The following is a 24,523-nucleotide window of genomic DNA, read 5'->3' as shown; positions in this document are numbered from 1 at the left end:
GTGGGTGTACCCAGCCCGTGTACTAATTATTATTTGTTGGAAAAATCTGTTATAAAAGGAAAAATTTCTGCATAGTCTTTCTAGCAATAATACTTAGTCACCACCTTCAACAGCATTACTGGCAGTTAATTTTTAATGTTAGTTAACAGAATTCAAATGGTACTGATTAAAAGACCTCTGAGTGTTATAAATATTGCTCCAAATTGTAAATCCACTGGAGATAGGTCTTCATAAAAACTACTGTTTCACATTCAGGTACAAAATTCAGCCCTATGTAGGACATTCACAGCAACTAAAATGTGACCAACACGAGCATGTCACTCAGCAAGACTGATACTCAGCTCTGAGTCAATGAGACTAAATTCTGGCACAGATTTATTTTGTCCTTACCCAGCCATCAGTTTTTAATGAGCAATCTGTATGTAAGCAGGGTAGGTCTGTCATTTGTGCAATAGGTCATAGGTCCCTTTAGTGCCCAAAGACAACATCATTTGGGCATAGAATTTAGTGTTACATTTCCTTAAAAAATTAAAGCCAGAATCAGACCCAGAGCCTGATACAAACCACATCTCCTCTGGAAAAAAAAAAAAACTTTCTTCCTTGTTCATGGGGTGAGCAGTGCTCCCACTTGCACTCAAGTGCAATTCATTACCCTCAGCATGTGCATGTTCCCTCCCCCAGTTCCTTGGTGATTAAAGCACAATTGCTGTGCTGTGTGTGATTTGATTCTGCATTACACTGTACGTCAGAAAAGGATTAAAAATAAGCTCTTGAAGTACAGATTATATGTAGCATCATGTAAGATGTGACAGGAGCATTAATGAATCCAACTCTAATGAATAAATTGGGACAGTTTAGCCACAAATCTGTATTGTTTTCCAATGGATACTTTATGTAGGGTATTTGTCAACAAGAATTAAATGCATAAGTAATTTTTTCAAGTAGGTAAAGTCACATTGTTTTCCTGTAGAGTCATAAGCTCTGGAAGCAGTAGGTCATTGCTGAACATCTATAGAGTTACTGGTACTTGAAGAAACTGGCTTATTAGGAAGTACCAGGAATTTAGTGCAAATACTGAAGACATGGGTTTATCTATGCCATTGCACTGGCATATGTCCTTCCCTTGCAGGCAGGTTGCTTTTCTGCAGTGGCTGGAGAGCTAGAAAGGCTAGAAACATTAAAAGATCCTTGGTTTTCTTATGTAGTCAGTGTTTGAAATCCATTCAACAACACAGCTGAGTAGCTTTATTTCATTGCAGCATAATTTTTGATTTTTATATAATGGATGGTTTGCAGCCAACACAGCCATCTGTTCTCAGGCAAATTGCGCAAAACAGAAGATGCACTTGCCCTAGTGACAGATCCTGGCCTTGTGTTATCTGTGGTGTGGATCTGATCCAGCTGAGAAGCAAAGCTCCTCGCTTACCGTGCAGCACCTCCCCTCTGCAAAGGCAGGCTCAGACACAGCCATGTGCTGCCCTTCCCACCCACATCAGGCTTCTCATTTCGGCTTGTGAACCACACTGCAAAGCAAATCAGATCCCATCTAATGTCACTACGTGATGCAGTATCAGTGGTAGGGGTACAAGGACCCATCCCCTCCCAAAGCTGGAACACGTCACCCCCGACACCAAAACAAACCTCTTTGCTTCTCAGACTCACTCTTTACCTCAGCTCACTTTCAGCCTTTTGGATTTGGACTTCTCAGGAGCAGATGACAGCCAGAAGCTTGCCAGTCATTCTGGAGTTTCCAAAGGTACAGTTACTTTCTAATTAAAGAGTGAAGATCCTCTAAGGGAGCCAGTACCAAGGAGTCACGATTTATGAGCTCGCAGGCTGGCAGGGAGTCAGGCTCTGAGACTGTCTGCTCCTCTTTCAGCCTTTTTATAACCTCCTGGTTTTACCCAGCTGACCCATCCAGCCCCCACCAGATGATTTCAGTTCTCAGGTGACATCTGTCCTGCAGAACCTTCAGCCATCTCACATAATGAGGAGATGTAGCCCAGCCCTGTACCTTGGGCACTTAGCAGTCCATGGGCACTTTTTGTCCTGAATGGAGGAGATGACAGGCTGGTGAATACTCTCCTCTAAGGGCAGTTTACAGCCAGATGGATGCACTGCATTGGCAATTTAAAGAATTAGTTTCAACTCCCAATGCTGCTGATAACCTGAGAGCTGGATGCAGTAGGGAGTGTTGCACACTAAAGTTAACTGCTATGGCTTTTGGATATTTCATGTGATGATGCCCTCAGAATGTTGTGATCACACTCTCAGACCTTTGCAAGGTGCCTGAACATCACCTGTGGTGAAGAGGCACCTCAGAAGCAGTCATGGGCAAATTGTCCTGGGAGCCTGCCCCCAGGTGTTAACACTGCAAGAGAAAGCATATCACACTCAGTTATCTGTGCAACCCAAACTCAATCCCCAGGCATTTCCAGCTGCCATGACCCCCTCTTCCCAGCCCCATGGTTTCCTGATCCTGCCTTTGCCACCCAGACTGCTTCATCTCCCTTTCTTCCAGCTGTAACTGCTCCTATAAATTAAACAAAAAAACCTTAAACCTTAATTAAAACCTTAATTAAACAAAAAAACCTTAAAACCTTAAAAAACTGAGGAAATTCAGTTTGAGGCTATTTTTCTTTTTTGTTGGCATACGGAATTGCTGTATGGCATCCTAAACTGGCCTGCAGACAAGTATTTTGTTAACTTAGAGTACATACAGCCTTCAGTTGTGCTAAATGCAGAGGACAAAAATCAAGAACCATATAAGCCACTGTCCAGACCATCTGTTCAAGTCCTCTGCCTTTCATTTCTGTGTAGCAGAACATAAATTCATTATTAAAATAGCTTGGCTGTGCACAGCAGCTGCTGTAATTGCAAAGTTATGCAACTTTAAATGGGAAATTATGAAGTAGTTTAAAGCAAGAAATTGAGCGGTTTTGGTAGAAAGGATTTCACAAGTCTAACATGAATAGCAGTGCTCTTCTGGTTATATTTTCAATATTTGAGGGATATAAGATCTTACTTACAGTTCAAATTGAATGCAGGAAGAACTGCAGGGGAGCTGTTAGACTGGGGCAGAACAAGGCTGGGCATGAGTTGTGACATAAGCTGCTGGTGGGAGACAGCAAACCTTCCATTCCTCAGTTTCCCCTCTGAAATGCAGACGACCATGACCTTTCCTGGCATTTGAGTTCCATCCCTGGCATTTGAGTTCCATCCCTCCCCTGCAGTGCAGTGCTGCAGGAGCTGTTGCAGATCCAGGAGTGGGAGAACTGCCCCAGCTCATGACCACAACTGTAATGAGCTTGGTTCCAGAGCAGGACCATCATTTTGGGCAGCACTGCCCTGTGATACCTCCTGCAGCACAGCTGCTCCTTCTGCCTGCTGAGCAGAGCCTGGTCTGCACCACTTGTATGTACAGCCCCTGTCAGAACAGGTCTCTTTGGCCTTCTGTGGGTTCTTCTTCCTTGCTCAGACACTCTCATCATTCAGAGACTACAGCAATTTAAAAATTTTCTGTGCATAGGAATGAGGAAAGTGAAATGAAAATTAAGACGAAGTAAGATGAGTTTTTAGAAAAGTGAATATTGCCCACTTTGTGATAGACATGAAGTGTTGTTTAAGAGTCTTGTTCTGTGTATATAAAATTACATCAAAAGCAAAGCTTCTGCTGCTTTGTTTTGTTTCATCCTCACATTTTCCCTCTTTCTCTTTAAGTCAAAGCTAATCTGATAGATGGGTATGAACTTTCCATATACAGTTTGTACAAGCCTCAGATAGTAATGGATGGGGAGGGGGGGAAATCGTACTTTTTTAAATCAGCAAATTTTCATAGTCTAAGAAGAGAGGAAACATTTTAAGCTGATACTTTTTAATCAAGATAATGCCAGCACTAACACTCTTTTTACCCTTCCTCTTCATCCAGGTATCACTGTAGATAAGCACGGATTTATTTACTTCGTTGATGGTACAATGATACGGAAAATTGATGAGAATGGTGTGATCACAACAATAATAGGTTCAAATGGCCTCACATCAACCCAGCCGTTGAGCTGTGACTCTGGGATGGACATCACTCAGGTAGACACCTCGTTTTTATGTGTTGTCTCTTTGATACACATTGTAGAGACAGATCTCTTACTTTCTTGTATCAAGATTTTATATCGAATATGCTGGATGAGTCAGATAATCCTGAATGGCACAGTATGGAGTAGTTCTTCCACTTTCATGATATTTTAAGGTGTGTAAATGTAAAACCACGTTTGATTTTTTTCCCAGGAGATGGCCTGTGAATATATAGAGAATATATATACATTATTATGTAAAGAATACAAACTGCTTTAAAAAGTTGCTTGCTACTCTGAGATAGATCTTCTAAGAAGGTAATCAGAAGTTTAAAGTGCTTTCCCTTAGTCCAGCATTCAGACTGATTTGCTTGAACTAGTAAATGGAAAAAAAATAGATATTCTGTTTACATCTAAATCTGTTCTAAGTCATGGAGGAGCATTAGAATAAGTAATTACAGAGCAGCAATATTGTGGTGAAACTTTGCATTTCAATTTCTCAACATGCTTTTCAGTTCTTATGTCAAGAGCAAAAAAAAAAATAGGAATAGTAAACGAAATAGGAACAAAAGAACTTATCACATCTTTAGTTTATGCTAAAAAAGAAATATGGATAATCATGGAGAAATGTAAATAGTACTTTTGGCTAGTCAGTGAGCCATACCTACAGACAGCACAAGGAAGGACTTGGCCTTTGCCAAGAAATAATTGAATTAATCAGCTTCAAAACAGGGGAGAAGCTGAACTTGAAAAAATCTTGAGGCATTCAAGTGACATACTAAGCTATTATGGACTGTGTCAGCTAATAACCAGGACCAGGTTAATTTTTCATTTCATTTTCTCCCTGCCGTTTCCTCCGTCCTTCACAACTGGAGAATCACAGTTAAAATTCAATGCATAACAATGGTATGAGCTTGTTGCTTGTTTCTAAGTAGATTTTGAGCAAATGACTGTGGTCTTGCATTCACATACCTGAAGAATGTGGGGTCAATGTTTTGGTTAGTTCTTATAAAATTTCACTAGGTCAAATGAAGGGATCTAATGCTGCTGTTGTAGAATCACTTGGGGATTTTCTTACTAGAATCAGAACAGAAAGTGTCTATGTTCCATTTCGCATGTCACCAAATCACAGATGGCTGGAAGGGACCTCTGGAGATCACCCAATCCAACCCCCCTGCCAAGGCAGGGTCACCTGGGACAGGTGACACAGGAATACATCCAGGGGGGTTTGGATGGCTCCAGAGAGGGAGACTCCACAACCTCCCTGGGCAGGTGTTCCAGTGCTCTGCCACACTCAACATAGAGAACTTCTTCCTCGTGTTGAGCTGAAACTTCTTTCTCTTTTGTGTGTTTAGTGTTTCAGTGGACCCTATGTGTTTGCAAATGTGGGGAGGGGAACCTCTGCCTCCCTGCTCTAAGATAGACAGGCCTTTCTTTGTATACTCTCAGGGGCAGTTGATGTGTAATTATTCCATATAAAGCAGAGCAGGGTCAAGTAGCTTAGTTGTGCTAAACCCAAACTTAAATTAGCCTGGTAATGATTTTAAGATCATACAGCTTCTGGGCACCTTGGCTCTTGCTCTGGCCCGTCGCCTTGAGGCCAGCCTGTCCTGCAGGTGCTGAGCAGCAGCTGACAGCCAGCAGCATTCCCGCTGCCCTGCTGCCCACCAGCTGGCAGGAGCCATGCCTCGTGCAGCCCACAGCTGCCTGGAGCACATGCACTGCTGCTTGGATACATCCAACAACTGCCTGGGGCACCCATAACCAGATTAGATATCTCTGAGGTCAGGGAAGGGTGCCAGGTGCAGCGTCTGCTCCCTGCCTTCTCCTTCTGGATCTGCACTCTCTGGCTGTTCAAATAATTGCTTTATTTGCCTAATGTAATATGTGCTGTGTATTTGTGTTCAAATTTTTGCTGATTTTGCTCAGTAAGAAAATGTCTCACTGCATCTCAAATAAGGAGTTTTAATCGGTTTCATTTCCTTTTGAAAAATGCAACTACCCGTTAGCAAATAAGTCTCGGCAGGGGTCTGGCAAATTTAGAAATAAAATTATTTATTTATTAAATTAAAACTGATTTTTAAAAGTAAACGTTTGGGGCTGAAATCAAATGTGCTAAATTTATAAAGTAGATTTAAATAGCCCTAAAATCCTAGTTCTTCATAGGTTGGCTACTTGCCAGAGACAAGTTTCATTTACTCACCCTACAACATAGTTCCAATGCCATGAAGGATGAGCTTCTGCAAAGTCACAGGTAAGAAGAAAGATGTCATAGAGTAAATCATTCTTCATGCATCTGGGGTATGGTCTCCTTGTCACAGAAGCAGGAATAAACCCTTATTTTTTTCATGAACACTTCAAGTGTTTCCTTGCTACAAGAAAATATGGCTGCACATTTTGCAAAATTTTTCAATTTTGTCAGTATTCTGGGAAACTAAGACATGGCTTTACTCCTAAATTGAGATAGTCTTCAATGAAGTTGTGAATATTCTAAAAAACATAATAAATTGTGGCTTACAAACATGTGCCTAAAAAGTGGCCAGTCTCATTTTCTAAGGGTAGCAATACTATATAATTTTCTGTATATTTTTCACTGGTAAGTGAAGTCACAATGTGGACACTGCAACATGAAGCCTTTGGAAGCATTTCTTGTTTGGAGGATTTGTTTTGAAGGGGTTTAAGTAAACCTCTTTATTGGAATTTTTCACAAAATCCACACCTTTGAGGTATTTCACATACACTTTAAATCAGACATGAAATAAATACCGAGAATGCATGTTCTGAAAAGTAACTGTATCAAATTTGCTCAATCATATTCTTCCAAAACTGTTGCTGATAACCAGAAAAGCGTATGAAATAATCACAGCCCCTTGAAGTCAAGCGTGTTAATCTGGAATTATATCAATGAAAATAATGGAATGATATGTCACTTAGAAACAAGTGTATATCCTTGCAAGACTGCTGAGTTTATTCCAGAATGGCATAAACATAAATGAAAAATGCATTTGGCCCATCTCCACTTAAATTAGTTTTTGGCTAAGTTACAAATGGCATTTAAATCAAGAGAATGTGGGTTGCTCACAAATTGTGTATTTAGAGAGACTTACTAAATAGGTTAATAAAATCATTTCTCAAAGCTAAATTTGTTCTGACAGTAAAATCAACAACTTGCTCAAAATCAGTATTTCTTAATTGTCTAAAGTACAAAAATGTACTCTTGGAGTAAATATGTAGAATAACTGTCTATTGCAAGCACCACCATAAAGGACAAGCTTTAGCTTTAAGGCATTCCCTTTAATAAATCAGTTGATTATGAAAGGGTTTAATCATTTGTTCCAATATCAGTTTTCATGGTATTATTCTTGGTAATCATTATGTATTTGTTATTTACCACCCTCTCCTTCTTAAGCATTATATTTTGCATTCATAACCAGGGGAAGAAAGGACAGATGGGGCTGAAAAGATAATATGTTGTGGCAAATAAATGACCAAGCTCTAATTACTTTGATCTCATACTTCACTGGGGGGATTTTAATCTGAATTTGGAAGGAAAGGGATACTCAGTTGAACTGTTTATATGGTACACCAGCATTCTGGATACTGTTTCAGCCTGTTCAGAACTTGGATGACTTTTCTTCTCTGCACAGATCATTTCAGTGTTCTTCAATTAGCTAATAGAGCAAACCTAAAGAAAATGGCTCTTCAGAACTATGCGTGTTGCTGTCTGTGTGGATGTGCTCAACACTCACTATTGGTGCCAGGAGCTCAGCAGACACCTACATGGTGGTCATGAGCCACAACAGGAGTGCCAAGGGAAGGGACTTGGATGGAGAGAGAAAGAAAAGAGATGGGATCATCATTCAGTTTCACTGCCTGATGGCTTTGGGCTGGATCCTTGTCTAGACTAGAGGCCTCTCTAGATTGTTTTTTATCTCACATGTACACACTCTCTTCTTGTTTGCACATCCCTAGGGTATGCTGATATTTTTAGCTAGTTTATTGATAGCAGCTGAGAGCAGACAGACATGTGTCTATGTGTCTGTCTGTCAGTATTTTTCTCCTCACAGTAAATTAAAAGCTTGGGCCAATTTCAAACAAATTTGTAGAGAAACACCCACCTTCACAGCAATTAAATTCCTACATGTTCCATAAAAAATATTAATCCAGCTGGAGGACAGAAACCTAAAGTGCCCTTTCAAAAGGAAATATTGCAGCATAAGCTTTCTTTTATTAAACTCCAGAGATTCTACTCAGGATGTAATAAATGCCCCATTCACAGGAAAACTTCATTTCGCGCTTGGATCTTATTAAACTCCCAAGTCAGTCAGCCATGCGACAGAAGTCCTTAGGAAACCAGACTTCATCAGATCCAGTGTTCTTGGAAGTTATATTGACGTTGTGGGAGTTTTTGTGTGAAAGTAAAAACACTACAGCTCATCTTGAGTGATAAGCTTTGCTGTTCTGCCTCCAATGCTACAGTGAAAGCTGAGGACAGAATTAGCAGATATTTCTACCATCTTGCAATTTCATCCTGTATCTTTCCTCCCATGAGAAATATGTGGGCTGAATTTCCACTGCTCCAAACCACAAGTCATTTATATCTGTGTGAGTGGCTGCAGGTATTATTTGGGAGCTGTTTAAACTAATCTCGAGCGCAGTCACTGCAAATACAGAGACCAAACATTTGCAAGTCAACAGAAAATGAATCCCAAGAGCTTTTTCTTTGCCTGTAACCACGGTCTTGTTCTCGTGCTTATGTCAGTCCCACTAGGCACGAGTCTGTGCCAAAGCAATAGCTCTGACCTGATTGATGGTGTTAATAACTGTCACCGCCGTGTTCCAAAATGAAAGGTCTGGTTTGAAGACTTTTTCTTGACATTTGCACTTCATCAGCCTTTGTTCAGCAGCTCTCCACGTGAGGGAACCATCTATATTGTGTTGCCTCACATAAACTTCAGTGACACTGCAAAAAATGTTTTGCTCCCTTATAAAAATGTGACAGTGTTACTTACGTAGGCAATTTGCTTGCACAGGTCAAATTAAAAGGCAGATTTCTAGAATGGGGTTTAAAGGCGACCCATGCATGGCAGGAATGTTGTGTCCTGGACAGCCTGCTTTGAATGATGGAGAAGAGGGGAGATAAGTGATGCTGTTGATGACCTACTTGAAATACTGAAGAGAGAGACAGACTGCTGGGAAGCAGGAGTGAGATGAGCAGAATTGCTTGAAAATGTATTATATATCTCAAAAATGCAAACGCTGACATTGCTCCCGCAGTCACAAGTGCTGCAGGCGCTCCCCAGCAGCATCTGCACAGGCACAATATGCTTCAGTGGCATTGTGGAAGCCTTTTGAGCAGAACAAAAAGCTCCCAGGACATGGTGACCTCGCTTGAAAGCAGCAATGAGGGTCTGCTCATCAGAGCAAGCACAGCCTGAACAGAACTTTTACTGGATAGGTTTGGAGGAAGGAAAGAAAAATGTGGAAGACAAAAATATGATCTGATGACTGGGTGAGAACAGGGGAAGCGAGCTGCCAGCACAAAACCAAATTGATTCTAGGCTGAAGTACTTCTAAGTCAGCTTGAGAGTAGAATATTGCAGAGCAACTGCAAGATTACATGGAGCTGATTAATTCATTAGTATTGTAGGTCAGAACACACACTATTCCTTAGGTATTTCTCTATGTACCCGACATTATAAACTGCATTCTTGTAAAAGCAGAAAGAAAAGGCGTCCTTTAACACTAGATGCACAATATTCTAATTGTGCCATCAGAAAGGGACAACTTTGTCTTCACTGTAGCAAAGCACTGCAGAACTACTCGTGTTCTTCCTTTCCTTTTAGTCCTCTACCTGTGTCTTTTGATACGTTCTTCTAGCTGTGAGCAATTAGTGCAGCATGAATATTCCAAATTGCTGAACAAAAGCACACAAAGCAGAAATAACAATTTCTAGACCCTTCTATTTTATTTGTGGTCTTCCCTTACAGAAGACTTTCAGTGTTTTTTTCTTTTTAGAAAAGAACTCTATTATTTTTTCTGGATTGCTGGATGGAGGGCCTACAAAGCTGGTTTGGGGTTTTTTTTTCAAAATAAAGTCGTCTTGTTCCCTGGTTCTTTTTACTCTACTGATTAATTTCATGTTCTTTCTTCTCTGGCTTTGCTGGAGTGGAAGTCATGGCCCCAGCAAAGTCAGCAACTGTTTTGCCACTGACTTCAGTGGAACCAGGACTTCGCCAAGCTTAATTGAAAGGGTAGTGAGAGGTGAGTGTGCAGTAAGGAGCAACTGTATCTCACAAGAAAGTATGTGCTTCTGAGATATAGACCAGAATAGGTCTTCACTGAGGCATTTTCAAACCTTTTCAAAAATGAGTTGTCCCTCCAATTAATTAAGTTGTACTCTTCGGACACTGAAAGTCTACAAAATTGTTCCAGCCATAATAGCATATGCAGGAGCAAGCAGTCACTAGTATCCATATTTCAAAGCAAAACCAAGCTGAAAGCCTTTTTAAAAAAGGATCCTCAGGTATAAGGGCAAATATCTTTTCCCAGGGGTACAGGATCAGCTAAGTAACCTCTCTTCAAAAGATGAGAGAAAAGAGGCTCATAGGATTAGAACCTCAGGTGAAAAAAAGTCTGAGAGCTCATAAATCAAACCTGTAGGTGTACAATGTAATTTTTTGAATATCAAACAGAAAGCAGGCGGTTTCATCAGAACTAATTTATATTCCAATCAAATTATTCTATCACTGAATTTGAAATTAGTCATAGACACAAGATAGCATCCAATGAAGTCATACTGCAATTTCTCCCTTAAAGCCCAAATATTCTGTTTGTATTGAGCACCTGCAAAACAGCAATTTATTTCAATTATCTGCCATAAATAATCCATTATGACTGAGTAAAAGACTTTGTACATTTTAATGAACTCTTCCAGTGATTGCATCCTTTCCTTTGACTGTTGAGGCAGCATTAGACACCTGATGGGGAAGTGAAGGAGACTTCTGCTCATGACTTCCCTCTTACTTCCTGCTACACAGACAAAGGTTTTAATTCTTTTTTTCAAAAATTTGTTTCTAATAAGCAACTGCAAGAAGGAAAAATCTTCTGTAATAATTGGATGGCTGGTGAGAAGGAAGCAGCTCAACCCTGAGTCCAGGTGCTCTCAGATGCATCCTTCCAACTAGAAGAAACCTCCACACTCACCAAATACTGCCTGCACATGCACAAAGCCCTTGTACATAACATCCACCAGCTCATCCAAGCTGCCTTGCCACCCCCAGACTTTCTCCAGCTCACCCACCACCCGTGTCACACTGCCCAGCTCCACAAACTCCTGACACTCTCTTACCCATCTGTGGAATGGGTTCCCAGATGAGAAGCCTGTCGTATTTTGGGATCTCCTGTCAGTCTTTCATGAGCAACCAACTTCTCTCAAAGCTCCACCTTTTATTCCATATGTGCAAGTAGCCTTTGATGATCTCTCTTATCTAAATATGGTTTCAGTACGATGGAGTAAAGTGGATCAGTTATTTTTGGCAGAAAATTATTATCTCTACTGTGTTGAATTGCACTGCAGAAAATGTTCAGTACAACTTTGTCAGACTGGTGGGAGTCTGCAATGTGTTGAGATACATTGGTTACTACATCTGTCTTTTTTCAGCTGTTGCAGAGACATAATGGATGAAATGTAAGCATGAATGAGATACTGGTACCTAATCTATTATCTGTATATGCATATATGACTGTGTCTGTATCCATGCAGGTGTATGTGGTTTCTCCATACACTGCAGAGCTACCATGACTAGTCAGATAGTGAAAGCTGGTTCCTGCCATCCCTGGCTCCAAGCCCCAACCGCAAGTCTGCTGAAAAGAGAATGTGGGTGCTGTGGGTGCAGAGCCAAGCCGAGCAGGCAAAGTCCCTCCTTTTGTTTTAACCCAGTGGTTCATCCACATCCACTAGCAAGGTTTGCCTGTGATTTAAGAAACAGCTATTTTGATGGAGGCAATTCCTACTTTAGCCGTGTTTTTCAAAATTGTCAGGACTGGAATTGTGTGCATGTTGCTTTCCTCCTCTCACCAAGCAGCCCTTCACATATTTATGGGCCAAGGACCTCCCACAGATGTAACAGGTTTTTTGTGTTATGAAGTGAATAACAATAATGACTGAGCTCTGTGTGGAGCTGTCTTTACTGCCTCTGTTGCAGACCTTTCAGATTGCACACTGTATTCTGGTTTGGCCAGTTGGAAATGTTGCACAGCTATCTTTTTAGGGAGGGGGCCAGGGGTGTGACAACTAAATGGGTTGTCAGAATCTGGAGTTTGAGGGCAGCAGGCACCAGAGGTGGTCTGTCCTGCAGAGATGTCACACACTGCAGGGATAGAAATTCTTGCATTGGCTTGGTCAGAGTAAGCAGCATGGCAGGAGCTGCAGCCTGGGCAGTGACAGCTGAGAATGCCTGATTTCACCTCTCCATGATACCATGTTTGCTGCAGCATCTTTTCTACCATTGGCTGTGCCAAGGAAAAAATAATGAAAAGACACTGTGTCAGTGAAGGAAAAAAATGGTAAATGTCAGGACAGAAATGGTTCTGTGCATTTGTAGTGTGCCACAGAGAGGTGTTCTTAAAGCTGTGCATTATGGGCTTCAGGTCACAGAGAGCTGCAAACAGGATGATAGAGAGCACAGTTTTATACAGCATGTTACTCTGATAATAGCACATTTACAAACAAAATAGTTAAAAATGTCTGAAGGACATTCAGCTTTTATAAACTGGGCCTCATCTCCTGCTGATAGCTTCCTTTGGGATGAGTATGGCATGCAAAATGATACACTGCCTTGGAGAATAAATTTACGAAGTTTAGCAATTTAGGTCACATTGCAGGAAATCATAAATGTCTGAACATCACTCAATAGCCATTCAATCAACTGCTCAAAGCAAAATGGGAAACTGCACAGTGTGTAGTTGTCTCCAGTGACAACCAAGGAAAGTCATGATATGATGTAAAACCCTTTAGGTCCTCTATCCATATATACTACATTTTTATTCCTTTTTTCTTGCCACTTCAGAATTAAAATTATTTGTCCATATCAATAGTGATAATAAAAACAATGTTAGTTTTGCTGTGGCTACCATGAGCTATAATTCTGTTGGGTGGCTCATGAAAGGTGTGCCAAAAATTTAGGGAATCAGAAGAGTTCAAGTGGTTAAACTTATATGAGCAGTCTAGTCCTAAGGAACTAATTTCATTGTGAAATTATTTTTGTATGCTTTCAGCAGTCAGCCAGAAGGATTTATGCTATTTGCTTTTTTTTTTTTTTTTTTTTAGACCTAGTACTTGCTAGGGATTCCTTTAGTTTTCTGGGTCTAGAAGCTGCTAGAAGCCTGAGATCCAGATATTTAGGACCTCACTAGAGATGTCAAGGGTCATTCTGAAGGCATCTAGGAGTTTTTAAGGTATGCAGCCTTTCTAGATCTACAGCTTATGGAGCAGGGGGATCCACAGCTTCTGGAGTATGGCTAGAGAGCCACTGGATCTTTCTCCTGGAGTAGTTTGGAAGCCTTTTAGAGCTTTTTCTTAGAGCCTGCCAATATTTCTGTGGAGCCCTTTGAGCCTTTCTAGGCCTGAAGCCATGCTATGCCTTTCTAGATCTAGAACTCAGCTACTGAAAATCAAAAACTATTTATTGATCTGATTAGGGACCCATTTTAAACTATTTTCAGACACACTTTTAAAATCTCTTTTCTAGAGCCTTTTTGGAAGGCAACAAAAGAGATTGCCTCTCCTTCTATGTCCAAGTTAATCCATCACAGGCTTGAGATACGTTATTCAGTCAAGTGGTAGTTATTGAATTTTGTTTAAAAAACTTCAGTCCCAAACGTTACCCTTGTAAGTTGTTCTGGCACAGTCTAACAATACATATCCAAATATGCATCACAGCAGTAAGCAAAGCCCTGAACTGACAGAAATTTAAAGCAGAGTGCCTGCTTACAGTCTCAGGCTAGAATCAAATGTTCTCCAGTGCATTTTCTTGCATTTAATCAATACAAATGCTCACACCGAAGGGTTCCTGCACAGAATGCTGTTGTCTTTTTTGTTCTGCAAAATGCAAGGTGCTTATTTTTTTTTTATGTTAGCAGTTTGAAGTCTTGCAGCAGTATGTGTTTGCTTTCTGTTCAGCACCACAGCTAGTTTGTTTGCATTCATTTTCCTCAGTTGAAAGACTTATTGTGTAAATACTTATGAAAGATTAGTTGTAGACAATCATCTTGTGATAACAATTGGTCTTGGTGCTAATTTCTGTAAAAGTAAGAACACAAATTACTTCTGTTGGTTTTTCTGCCTACCATTTTTATATCTATGAGGAAAAAAATTGATAATTTAAAGATAACCATGAAACTTTTCTTTAGCTGTTTTAACTCTCTGCTACACTTCAATAAAGAACTAGTTCGCTCTTACAATGGATTTTTAAAAGCTATTACTACTGAATTGCGTAACATTGTAGGAATTTGCCATAGAAGGTGCCTTACCATAAGCATGAATTTCAGGATAGCTATTTTTCCCATCCTCTGTTCTTTCCCTTGCAGAAGTTTTATTTGCGAGTTTAACTCTTAAGGGAAGGCTTAAACCACAGAAGTGAATTTGTATTTTTTGTGAAAGCTGTGGAGTTAGCATTTGTTCTGATCCTTGTGGGAATGTGTTTCACAGCCCTGAGCTGGCTGAGGAGCAGTTTTGGCTCCCACATCTCAAATGGAAACCTCCTGGCAGCAGCTTCTCATCCTCTTCCCCCAGTCCTGCTTTCTGCCCATCCCTGGAGTTGCCCTGAGGAGCAGAGCTGTTGTCAGAGGTCAAGATCCTGCAGAGTCAGGCAGTTTGTTTGGCACAAATCTGCAGGTAGTTTTAATTTCAATAATTTAATTTAAATTTTCATTATGACTTTCATTCAGAATTCAGGGAAGAGTCTGTGTATTTAGGTGATATATTCACAGTGGCTGGTGTTGCTGAAAGGCAGGGGGTTTGCCTTTTTCAGTTTTGGAAATTTCATTTTATATATTTTCATCCTCTCAGTTTTCAGGGCAGATGCTTTTATGAACCTCAGCAGTTATTGGAAACAAAAGACACAATAACGTGCTAGCTCCAGCCCCTCACTGTTCTCAAACAGCTCTTAATTACTGTCTCAATTAAAGCTTTTCCAGATACTCCTTTCCCTTATCTGCATTGGCAGCACACTGGCTTTCTGTATCCAGAACTTCTGAGCCCAAACCAGAGAGATGAAGCCAAAACTCAAGATTTATGCAACCCCACTTTTGTGCCATCTTGTCTGACAAGCCCCAGGACCTGGAATTGCGAGTTACAAAGTGAGGCAGAATGGAGCCAGTCCTGTTATTAGCTAGATTTCCACCTGGTCCCATTCCCTCCTTTTGGCTGTACAAATTACCTGCAGCAGCATGTTTGGAGGACATCTATTCCCACTCCAGCACTGGAGACATGTTTGGGTTAGATTCAAATTCATGGTCTATTTTGAGATATTTTAATTGAAGAGTCTGAGATTCCTCCTCTCAGAGGTACCAGTCTGTTCTAAATACTTCATAAATTCCTTCTGGGCATTTAACAAAGTGTTCCTTTCATAGCCTGTGTAAACCATGGGTACCATGTTTAAGCAGACTTAAATGGCTTAGCAATCTAAGTCCCATTGATTTTTATAGTCAGTGTGCTTATGTGACACTGGCTAATATTCCCTCTATTGTTAAATAAGGACGATTTGAAAACCGTCCCCATAGAAATCAACTTTTCCTATCGATCTACTAGACCCCAGATACGTTCTTTGAAGTTGTGAAGCAGTAAAAAATAAAAGAAATAATGAAACAAGAAGAGAGCTGGGAAATGAGAGCACAGCAAGTCTTGTGGCAAGCAAAGACAAGCAGTGAAAACTGTTGAAGTGGTGCCTTTCCTTCATACTCCTGCAGCAGGTCCCTCCTCAGCTGGAAATAATTGACAGCAAAAGCAGCTTGGCAGGGACACTCTCTGAGCCAAGATCCTGGAGAACTGGTGGCCTCAGACCTCTGAGCTGCATCTGTAAATGTGCCACAGCTGCTTTCCCAGCCCAGGGTAGAACACAGCAGCCATTAGGCTGTAAAACTCATTTATTTGGGTTTTTCACTGGGAGCTAGTGAGTGCAGAGAGCAACATTTGTGAAGTTTAGGGCAGGGACTGCTACAGCTGAACTGCAAAATTCTGGATTTTATGCTATGCAGCATCAGAAGGAGGAGACACAAAGGCTCCTCCAGCATGGGATGAGGCTGTAATCCCACTGTAGGGAAGGGTTCCCCAGTGTCAAACCACAGGACTCAAATTGTGATGCTGTGTGCCATTAAGAAAGGAGCAAAGCTGATGAGGGGAGCTGACAGTGTCAGTGTCAACAAAAGGAAGAGCCCAGAGTGAGAGCAAACTGACAGAAAATGATGAAAAAATACCCATGATTGTGAGCGGGAAAAGAAATAGAAAGAAATTTACGTAATGAGACATCCTGTGAAGAGTTCAGGGAAGCAGAACCATTCTGCTTCAGCCTTGTAAACTACCAGCTCACTCGTAATGGCCTGCCTGTGTGAGTCCTTCCTTGGAGCCACTTCTCTCCCAGGAGGAAGGAGAAAGAAGGGTTGAGGCAGGAAGAGAGAAAAATGCTATTTAGAAGGACGTTGTGGTGAGTAAGAGTTTGGAAACAACATCTGAAGTGAGTATAAATAGAACCCATGAGAATGGCATGAAGCTGTGTCAGGGGAGACATAGGTTGGATATTAGGAAAAGGTTCTTCACCAGAGGGTGGTCAGGCTCTAGAACAGGGAAGTGTTATAGCACCAAGCCTGACAGAGTTCAAGGAGCATTTGGATAATGTCCTCAGGTACATGGTGTGATTTTTGGGACTGTGCTCTGCAAGGTCAGGAGTTGGACTTGAAACATGCAGGCCCATCCCTGTTAGGATATTCTATGACTCTTAAGATAAATAAAAGGAAATTTTAAAAGGAAGTTAGCAGCAAATGAGAAATACAGAAGAGGCCATGAACAGGTCTGCAAGTGCATATCATAGAGTTGAAGAAAGGAAGAGGTAGCATAAACAGAAGTGCTTAAAGCTGAGCAGCGCAGATAGGAAGTAATCCATCAGTCAGGACTATCAGAAAAATTTTGGCATGAATTTCATGCTGTTACATGAAATTGAATCAAAATAAACAAGCAATGCATGGCAAGAAATCAAAGCAATGGTGAAGCCTTTCTAGGGATTTATGCAGCTTCTTTTAATCCACGATAAATGAAACTTATCCCAGTGAAATTTACCCCCACAACCAAACAGTTAAGCTCTTGAACCTGGCATTTGCAGACAAGGATAAATTTTTCACTCTTCACTTGTCTTACTTTGATATGAACAGTATAAATTGTTTGATATGATTTGTTTAAAACAGTACCAAAAATGGCTCAGCCATCAAACGTCATGCAAAATGCACAGAAAGTTTTATCCATATGTTCAAAACCAAAAGTGAAGGAGTGTTCTTCACAAACTAACCCATGGATTTGTGTACATCTACAGGCACATATGGTTAAGTATATGTGTGGATTCTCGTAGCAGTGACACTGGACAAAAAATTCCTGGTATTGATTTAGTTGTGAAGCTTTGCTGTGGGAGAATGGAGTGGGTTTGTGTGGCTAGGTTTGCTTTAGCAGGGGGGTTGCAGGGATGGCTTCTGTGAGAAGCCCCCATGTCCAGTGGATCCAAGGCCAGCTGGTGCCAAGATGGGCCCAATGCTGGCCAAGGCATTAGCAGCAGTGGTAACACCTCTGGATAATGTGTCTACGAAGGAGAAAAAACCTCCTCAAGAGAGAGGAGTGAGAATATGTGGGATGAACAGCTCTGCAGCCACCCAGGTCAATGAAGAAGAGGAGGAGATGCTCTAGGTGCTGGAGCAGAGATTCCTTTGCAGCCCATGGTGAGATCTCCCAGTGAAAATCCATTTAAACTAAAGCCACCTTAGTGCACTTTGTGTTTTCCAGAACACTTGACATGAAAAAATGTATTAGAAAGCCAGACCGGTGGGTGTTAATTCTGCACTGCTCAAACCAGAGATGGATTATTAGATATAGCTGGAGTCTTTATGTTAACAGTTCAATTCCCAGAAAAGCTGACATGTTAATACTTACATGTAAAAAGTCTCATTGCTCAAGGGTTCACTTGTTTTGTCAGTGATTGCTATTGCATATACTCAGTCTCCCGTGAACCAGACCAGAATTGTCACCTGAAAATTTCAGTCTGTGATGAATAAACAAACCCTGGCTGGTTGTTTATAATGGGATAATCAGCAATGCCATTTCTGGTCAGTGCTCAAAAAAATTGAATATAATTGAATATAAGAAAAAATGCTTGGAATTGGCCCAATTTTGAGTTACAAAAAACATGTGTATAAATGGAAAAGGACTTTTTTACACAGACTTGTGAAGTTCTGCTTCAAATTTAAAGGTATATTAACAGATTTAATATTCTAACTCTAACTGAGGTTTTGTCTGGAAAAGCTTTGTAGTAGGCACAGTGGTATCAGATGAAAATCAAGGTGCTTCTCTGTAATATGTTTATTGCCTTTGAATGAAGCACAACTGATGGTTTGGTCACAGAAGCTGCCAGAGGGCAGCTTGCTTTAACGAGAAGTAAACAACCAGTGACTTTTCAAGGTAACAGTGAACCTGAGGGTGCAGTTACACTTCAGCTTAAGCTGATTTAGGTGATTAGTTTTTTGCCAGCAAACTGTCCTGAACCTGCTCTCTGTAGGAAGACACAAACTGGCCTTGCTGCTGGGGACTGCACTGGGAGAAGGGATGGAGTGGGACAGCAGCAGTCCCATCTTACACCACTTTAAGATGTCATGAAGGCTAATCCTGACAAGAACAGTGCAGATTTCTTCTAAATCTGTGAAATTCTTGTTCAATTAGGAATGCTCAGTGATTTGTGTTATTGTGTATGTTTGATTTTCATTCAGCTATTTCACCTTTTTTTCCCCCTCCAATTTCACCCGCATAAGCTTGCAGTCTGCAGCAGCTGGTTTTTATGCTGCAATCTCCAGACAGGTGTATGCTACCTCCAATATTTCAGATGAAATTTAACCATGGATACATCCATGACTGCTTTAAACCGCAGAAGGGAAGCTGTAGGAATAACCTTCAGTTAGCTTTGCAGAGCAGAGAGCTGGGCAGCAGTTCTGGTCTAGTAACAAAAATCATTTGGATGTTTCCAACTAAAATTTTATTTATTTTTACCTCACTGCAGTTAGTTTTACAGATGTGAGCAGTATGAAAGCAAATATGCTTGCAGTTAACAGCTGTTGAGCTTTAGGCACATTGCTTCAAGTGAAATGTGCAGCTGCATAAGAGTTTCTTCTATCTCAGTAAACCAAATCAGCCTCAAATAAACCAGAGAAAAAGTTTTCTAAGCCCAAACCAGTCCCTGTTTATCTGCAGGACACCAGACATACCTTCACAGTGGGAAGAATTCACATTGTTTTCTGGGCAGAGGCACTGTAGCTGGTCCAAAAAAAGAAAACCAGCTACCAAAACATGGCAGGTGCTAGGCAAGGTCATTATGGTAAAATAGATGGTTTTGTCCCAGATTTTTAATTGTGAATAATCTAGTTGCAGAAAATCAAAGATTATTTTTACAGCAATGCCATCTGTGGAGGCCCTTAAAGTTGAAGGTGTCTATTTGCCATTAAAACTAATCCATCCACTTTGGTAGAAAAAGAAATTATCCTGCATTAAAAGGTGCATTGCAAATATGGTTTTTTCCAAGCTTCTCGGAGAAATCCATGTAGAGATTTTTCTGTTAAGTGAAGAGTTTTATTTGGTGTCCCAGTGAGTTCTCAGCTGATGCAAGAGCTAACAGTGGTGTGCAAACCAGCCTCAGAGCAGTGGGTGGAACCCAGGCTGTCACACGTGCACAGAAATTAGCACTTCTGTGGGAGGAATTTGTTTCCAATTGCTTCACCACATTTAGCGTCATTTGGAAGGACTCAACCACCTGGTTCAGAAGAAATCTTGAGCCCAACAACATTAGTCTTAATGCCAGTTGTGATGCTGCCTGCTCAAAAGCCTGGGCACGAGGAGGAATGGGATTGCTCCGTGCACCTTTGTAATGGTGGGGTAACCATGCAGGATGAGACACAGCAGCTGCAGTGCCCTCACATCATTAAAACATCACTTACCAAACCCACAGGGCACTCCTGGAAATGAGATTACTCAGGAAATAATGCTGCTTGAGAAAGGGAGAGACTTGGCGTCCAGCCTGGTTGCCGAGCTGACCCCAGGCAAGCAGGTGGCGAGTGATGGCCACACACTCCACCATATGGTATTCCTCAGTGCTAGCATTGTGCTAGCATCAGCAGTCTGCATTCATAATGCTTTTAATTAGCACAGTGGAAAAATGAGCAAAACCAGCATCAAAGTGAGAAAAAGTGAAATACTAAAAGCTTTTGTGACATATAAAGCATATAAAACAGTTACAGTTTAGGCTAGTAATTATTGTCTTCTGTTGATTGAAATATTTAGAAAAATTCCACTCAGATAAAAGCAGCCATCTCTTCCTGAAGGATCACAAATAAAGCATCCTGAGACAGACTTAAATATGATCTCTTGCAGTCTCAGGGGCTCAGTTGTTTCCTTTCCAGAGACAACCCGGAGTCCAAATCCTCCACTGGCATGAGCTGGGAGAGAGACCAGCCTGCTCTGTTGTTGTTTCCCAGTTCAGCAATCCTGCAATGCCTTTCTCAGCAGAAGGAGTTTGAAGCCCTGGCCAGCACATGCTGTAATCAACAGCCTGTGTACTGGTTGCCTTTCAGGTTGACAGGGAGCCCCACTTTTAATTTGAAGCATGTTTAATTCCTCCAGATCACAATGCAAAAGGTATTAGATGAGTGAGGTCATTCTTCAGCTATTTACTCCAGCTTGGTTTGAAAGTTCCTTTGGTCAGCACTCTCACCTGCACAGAGAAAGGCAAAAAGCTACCCTTAAGTATGATGAATTTACTTAATCCATGACTGAAATAATGAATTCACAAAGCAAAATCATTATAAATAATTAAGCTTGGCTGCATTATCATGCAAAGTAAGATATATCGGTGTATTATTTTGTTACAAAGAATTAAGCTTGTATTTCTTGTGACATATAAGTCTTATAAACATTTCTTGCTTAGTAAATAACAGTGGAAATGTATCCTACTCTTCTGGTATGTCATTTTCCTTTTGTGCTAACAGGCAATTAAAGTGTTACAACATTGACAACCTCTCACTGTTCTCCACTCTGCCAGCATTGACTGCAACCTTGAAACAATAACATTCAGACCTAAAAAAATTTTCTGGCTGATGTTGCATGACATGAAGTGTGTGTTTTTATTTGCATGACTGCATAGGTGTAATAAAGTTCCCGCTTTAATGGACTTGTGCAAATACCTCTCAGAGGGTGCTAAATTACTTTTCAAATCAAATTTTGTTCCACACTGGAGTGGGACCTCAGAAAATAGTATGCTTGTTGAAATTTGTTCCAAACCTAATTAAAGGTACTAGAGAAGCAGTGCTGAAAGAATCTGCCAGGCATCTTGATGATGTGATCAGAGATGGTTAAATCAAACTGCTGTACTGCCCTAATCATTCCTCTTCCCTTTTTCCCCCCTGCTTCCCCTTAATATTTTTTCCAGGTGCGTTTAGAGTGGCCGACAGACCTCACAGTGAACCCTCTGGACAATTCACTGTACGTCCTGGACAACAACATAGTGCTGCAGATCTCTGAGAGCAGGCGTGTGCGGATTATTGCGGGGCGCCCCATCCACTGCCAGGTGCCCGGCATCGACCACTTCCTGGTGAGCAAGGTGGCCATCCATTCCACCCTGGAGTCGGCCAGGGCCATCGCCGTGTCCCACAGCGGCATCCTCTACATCGCAGAGACCGACGAACGGAAAATCAACCGCATCCAGCAGGTCACGACCAACGGGGAAATTTCTGTCATTGCTGGAGCTCCCTCAGACTGTGACTGCAAGATTGATCCTAATTGTGATTGCTTTTCAGGTAAGGAGATGATTTTTATTTCTTGTCTGTCATCTGTTGAGATTCTCTGATAAAGCTGCAGATCAGCAAAGTATCAGTAAAGGGGAATGAGACAAGCAGTGACTGGGTTTCCTGGAAAAGACCAAAACTTTATCAGTAGATCTTCATTAATTTAATCCATTGACTTCTGAGATGTGAGTCTTCCATTGCCACTGGAGAAACTTCAGGATGGTCCTAGCTTTTTCTCTTTTTGATACAGTGATTACACACTGTTCAGAATTACTTCCAGGTTTGTCTTGCTGTCATTTGTCAAAGCTGCATTTGCCCCTGTTGAAGATGGTACCAAATTGTACCTAAAGGCTGCTGGAACAGGCAGCCCTGCTCAGCAAGAGGAATTACCACGGGGTTTCATATGAAGTGCAAAACACCACATTATGCCCTCTCATCACTCATGTCATACTGCACCACCAGCAAAATGTGCAAACATATACTGTGCAGAATTCCTTTTTCTTTGTGTATTTTAAACTGGAGCCAGTTCCAGGCCTGCAGTGCACTGCTGGACATTTTCAGCAGTGCAGCCTCTCTCCCCTGCATGCACCAAAACAAAGTGTGGCTCTTTTATTTCATAAAAATATAATGGGGAAAAGGGCAGTATTCCCATACAGAGGTGTGCAGTATGTTGCCATCTTGTCATCTGTAAGAACCACCATGTTCAGCTCCATAATAATGTCATAATAATTCTTAAGCTTCTCATTTCAAGTAAAAGGTTAATTACTGACAAGAAAACATTAAGTGTGTCAAGAACAGAGAGGAAAAAAATGCAAATGGTCTTCCACAGAAGGTGGGTTACTGACCCAGCATTGTGATGATAATCAAAGGCTCCTGTGCATTGCCAAGTGCTGCCAGCTTTAGTGGTGGCTGCAGGAGACCAGTGAAGAACAGAATCCTGGACAGGATTCCTATTGAGGAAAACTAGTCTCAGTGCTGAAAAATGGAAAAAAAAACTGTGGTAAATATAGTGATTGTGCCAGCCTGGTTTGGTGATAGGCAGGGTCAGCTTGGCAGAAAGATCCACTGATTTTCATTTCTAAGGAAGCATAGGGTGTGCTCAAACTCCAACAATTTCATGAAACACTCCAGCAATTTCATGTCTCAGTCAGAAGAAGGAGAGCAGTACACACATTAATGTGGTTTTTCCTAAGAGTGAGGTTTAATATGCTTTCTTGCTGTTTACAGGAAATCCTGCTCATGTAAACTCATTTTGATAGACACACACAGACCATGATAATGCAAAAATCCTTTTGAAACCTTAAATGACACAAATCAAGTAAATTTTCAAGAGATATTGAAAGGTATATTTTCTCAAGACACTTTTTGGCTACCGTTCTGATTTTGTTTTCCTGCAGTGTTGATTTTTTAATAAGTATAAACTAATCTTTCTTTCAGTGTCATTTTAGCTGAATTACTGGGTTTTATTTTCTTTTTGTTTACAACACAATTCTACTTTAACAACATGCCAACAGACAGTAAGTAGGGAATGAAACTTCAGGTATCATGGCCTTTTCTTTCACAATTCTGCATTAAAGCTTTCCTGAACAGCAGGGTTTGGGACTCAGCAAAAATGCTGTGAATTAGATAATTAATATTCCTGTTTGTCTTCACTGAGACTAATTTAAAATTGCACCAACCTTAGATAATAGGGATTTAATTAGTTGGAAGAGGATATTGTTTTATTGACCTGTAAATGATACTGCAGAGAAGCAGCGTGTCAGGCTTAGAGGATCAGCTTAACAAGGGCATTAGAGATTGCTAAAATTACCATTTCTCCTCCAGGTGATGGTGGGTATGCCAAAGACGCAAAGCTGAAAGCACCTTCTTCCCTGGCGGTGTCTCCCGACGACACGCTGTACGTGGCAGACCTGGGCAACGTGCGCATCCGCGCCGTGAGCCGCAACAAGGCGCACCTCAGCGACGCCAACCTGTACGAGATCGCCTCGCCCGCCGACCAGGAGCTCTACCAGTTCACCATCAACGGCACCCACCTGCACACGCTCAACCTCATCACCAGGGACTACATCTACAACTTCTCCTACAGCGGCGACGGCGACGTGGGCACCATCACCAGCAGCAACGGGAACTCGGTGCACATCCGCCGGGACACCAGCGGGCTGCCCCTGTGGGTCGTGGTGCCGGGGGGCCAGGTCTACTGGCTCACCATCAGCAGCAATGGGGTTCTGAAAAGGGTCTATGCCCAAGGCTACAACCTGGCCCTGATGACATATCCTGGAAACACGGGGCTTTTAGCAACCAAGAGCGATGAAAATGGATGGACAACTGTGTATGAGTAAGTCCACGACATTAAATGCCTGGTGCAAGGAGCCTTA

The 24,523-nt window shown here is 41.4% G+C and overlaps 1 protein-coding gene across 12 annotated transcripts in view; it reads left to right on the top strand.

Annotated features, from left to right (window-relative positions):
- TENM1 (teneurin transmembrane protein 1) overlaps nucleotides 1-24,523 on the top strand; it is an 818,347-nt gene that overhangs the window by 766,358 nt on the left and 27,466 nt on the right. For all 12 annotated transcript variants that reach the window (XM_064426811.1, XM_064426812.1, XM_064426810.1 and 9 more), the window contains 3 exons: nucleotides 3,929-4,083; nucleotides 21,794-22,160; nucleotides 23,973-24,483. In XM_064426811.1, the coding sequence (XP_064282881.1) occupies nucleotides 3,929-4,083; nucleotides 21,794-22,160; nucleotides 23,973-24,483 (1,033 nt within the window). The remainder of the gene's footprint in view (nucleotides 1-3,928; nucleotides 4,084-21,793; nucleotides 22,161-23,972; nucleotides 24,484-24,523) is intronic.

This window comes from Passer domesticus, chromosome 7, assembly GCF_036417665.1.
Source record: "Passer domesticus isolate bPasDom1 chromosome 7, bPasDom1.hap1, whole genome shotgun sequence".
Taxonomy (NCBI): Eukaryota; Metazoa; Chordata; class Aves; order Passeriformes; family Passeridae; genus Passer; species Passer domesticus.
Note: the sequence above shows the minus strand (reverse complement) of the source record. Positions and strands in the feature narration are given on the sequence as shown.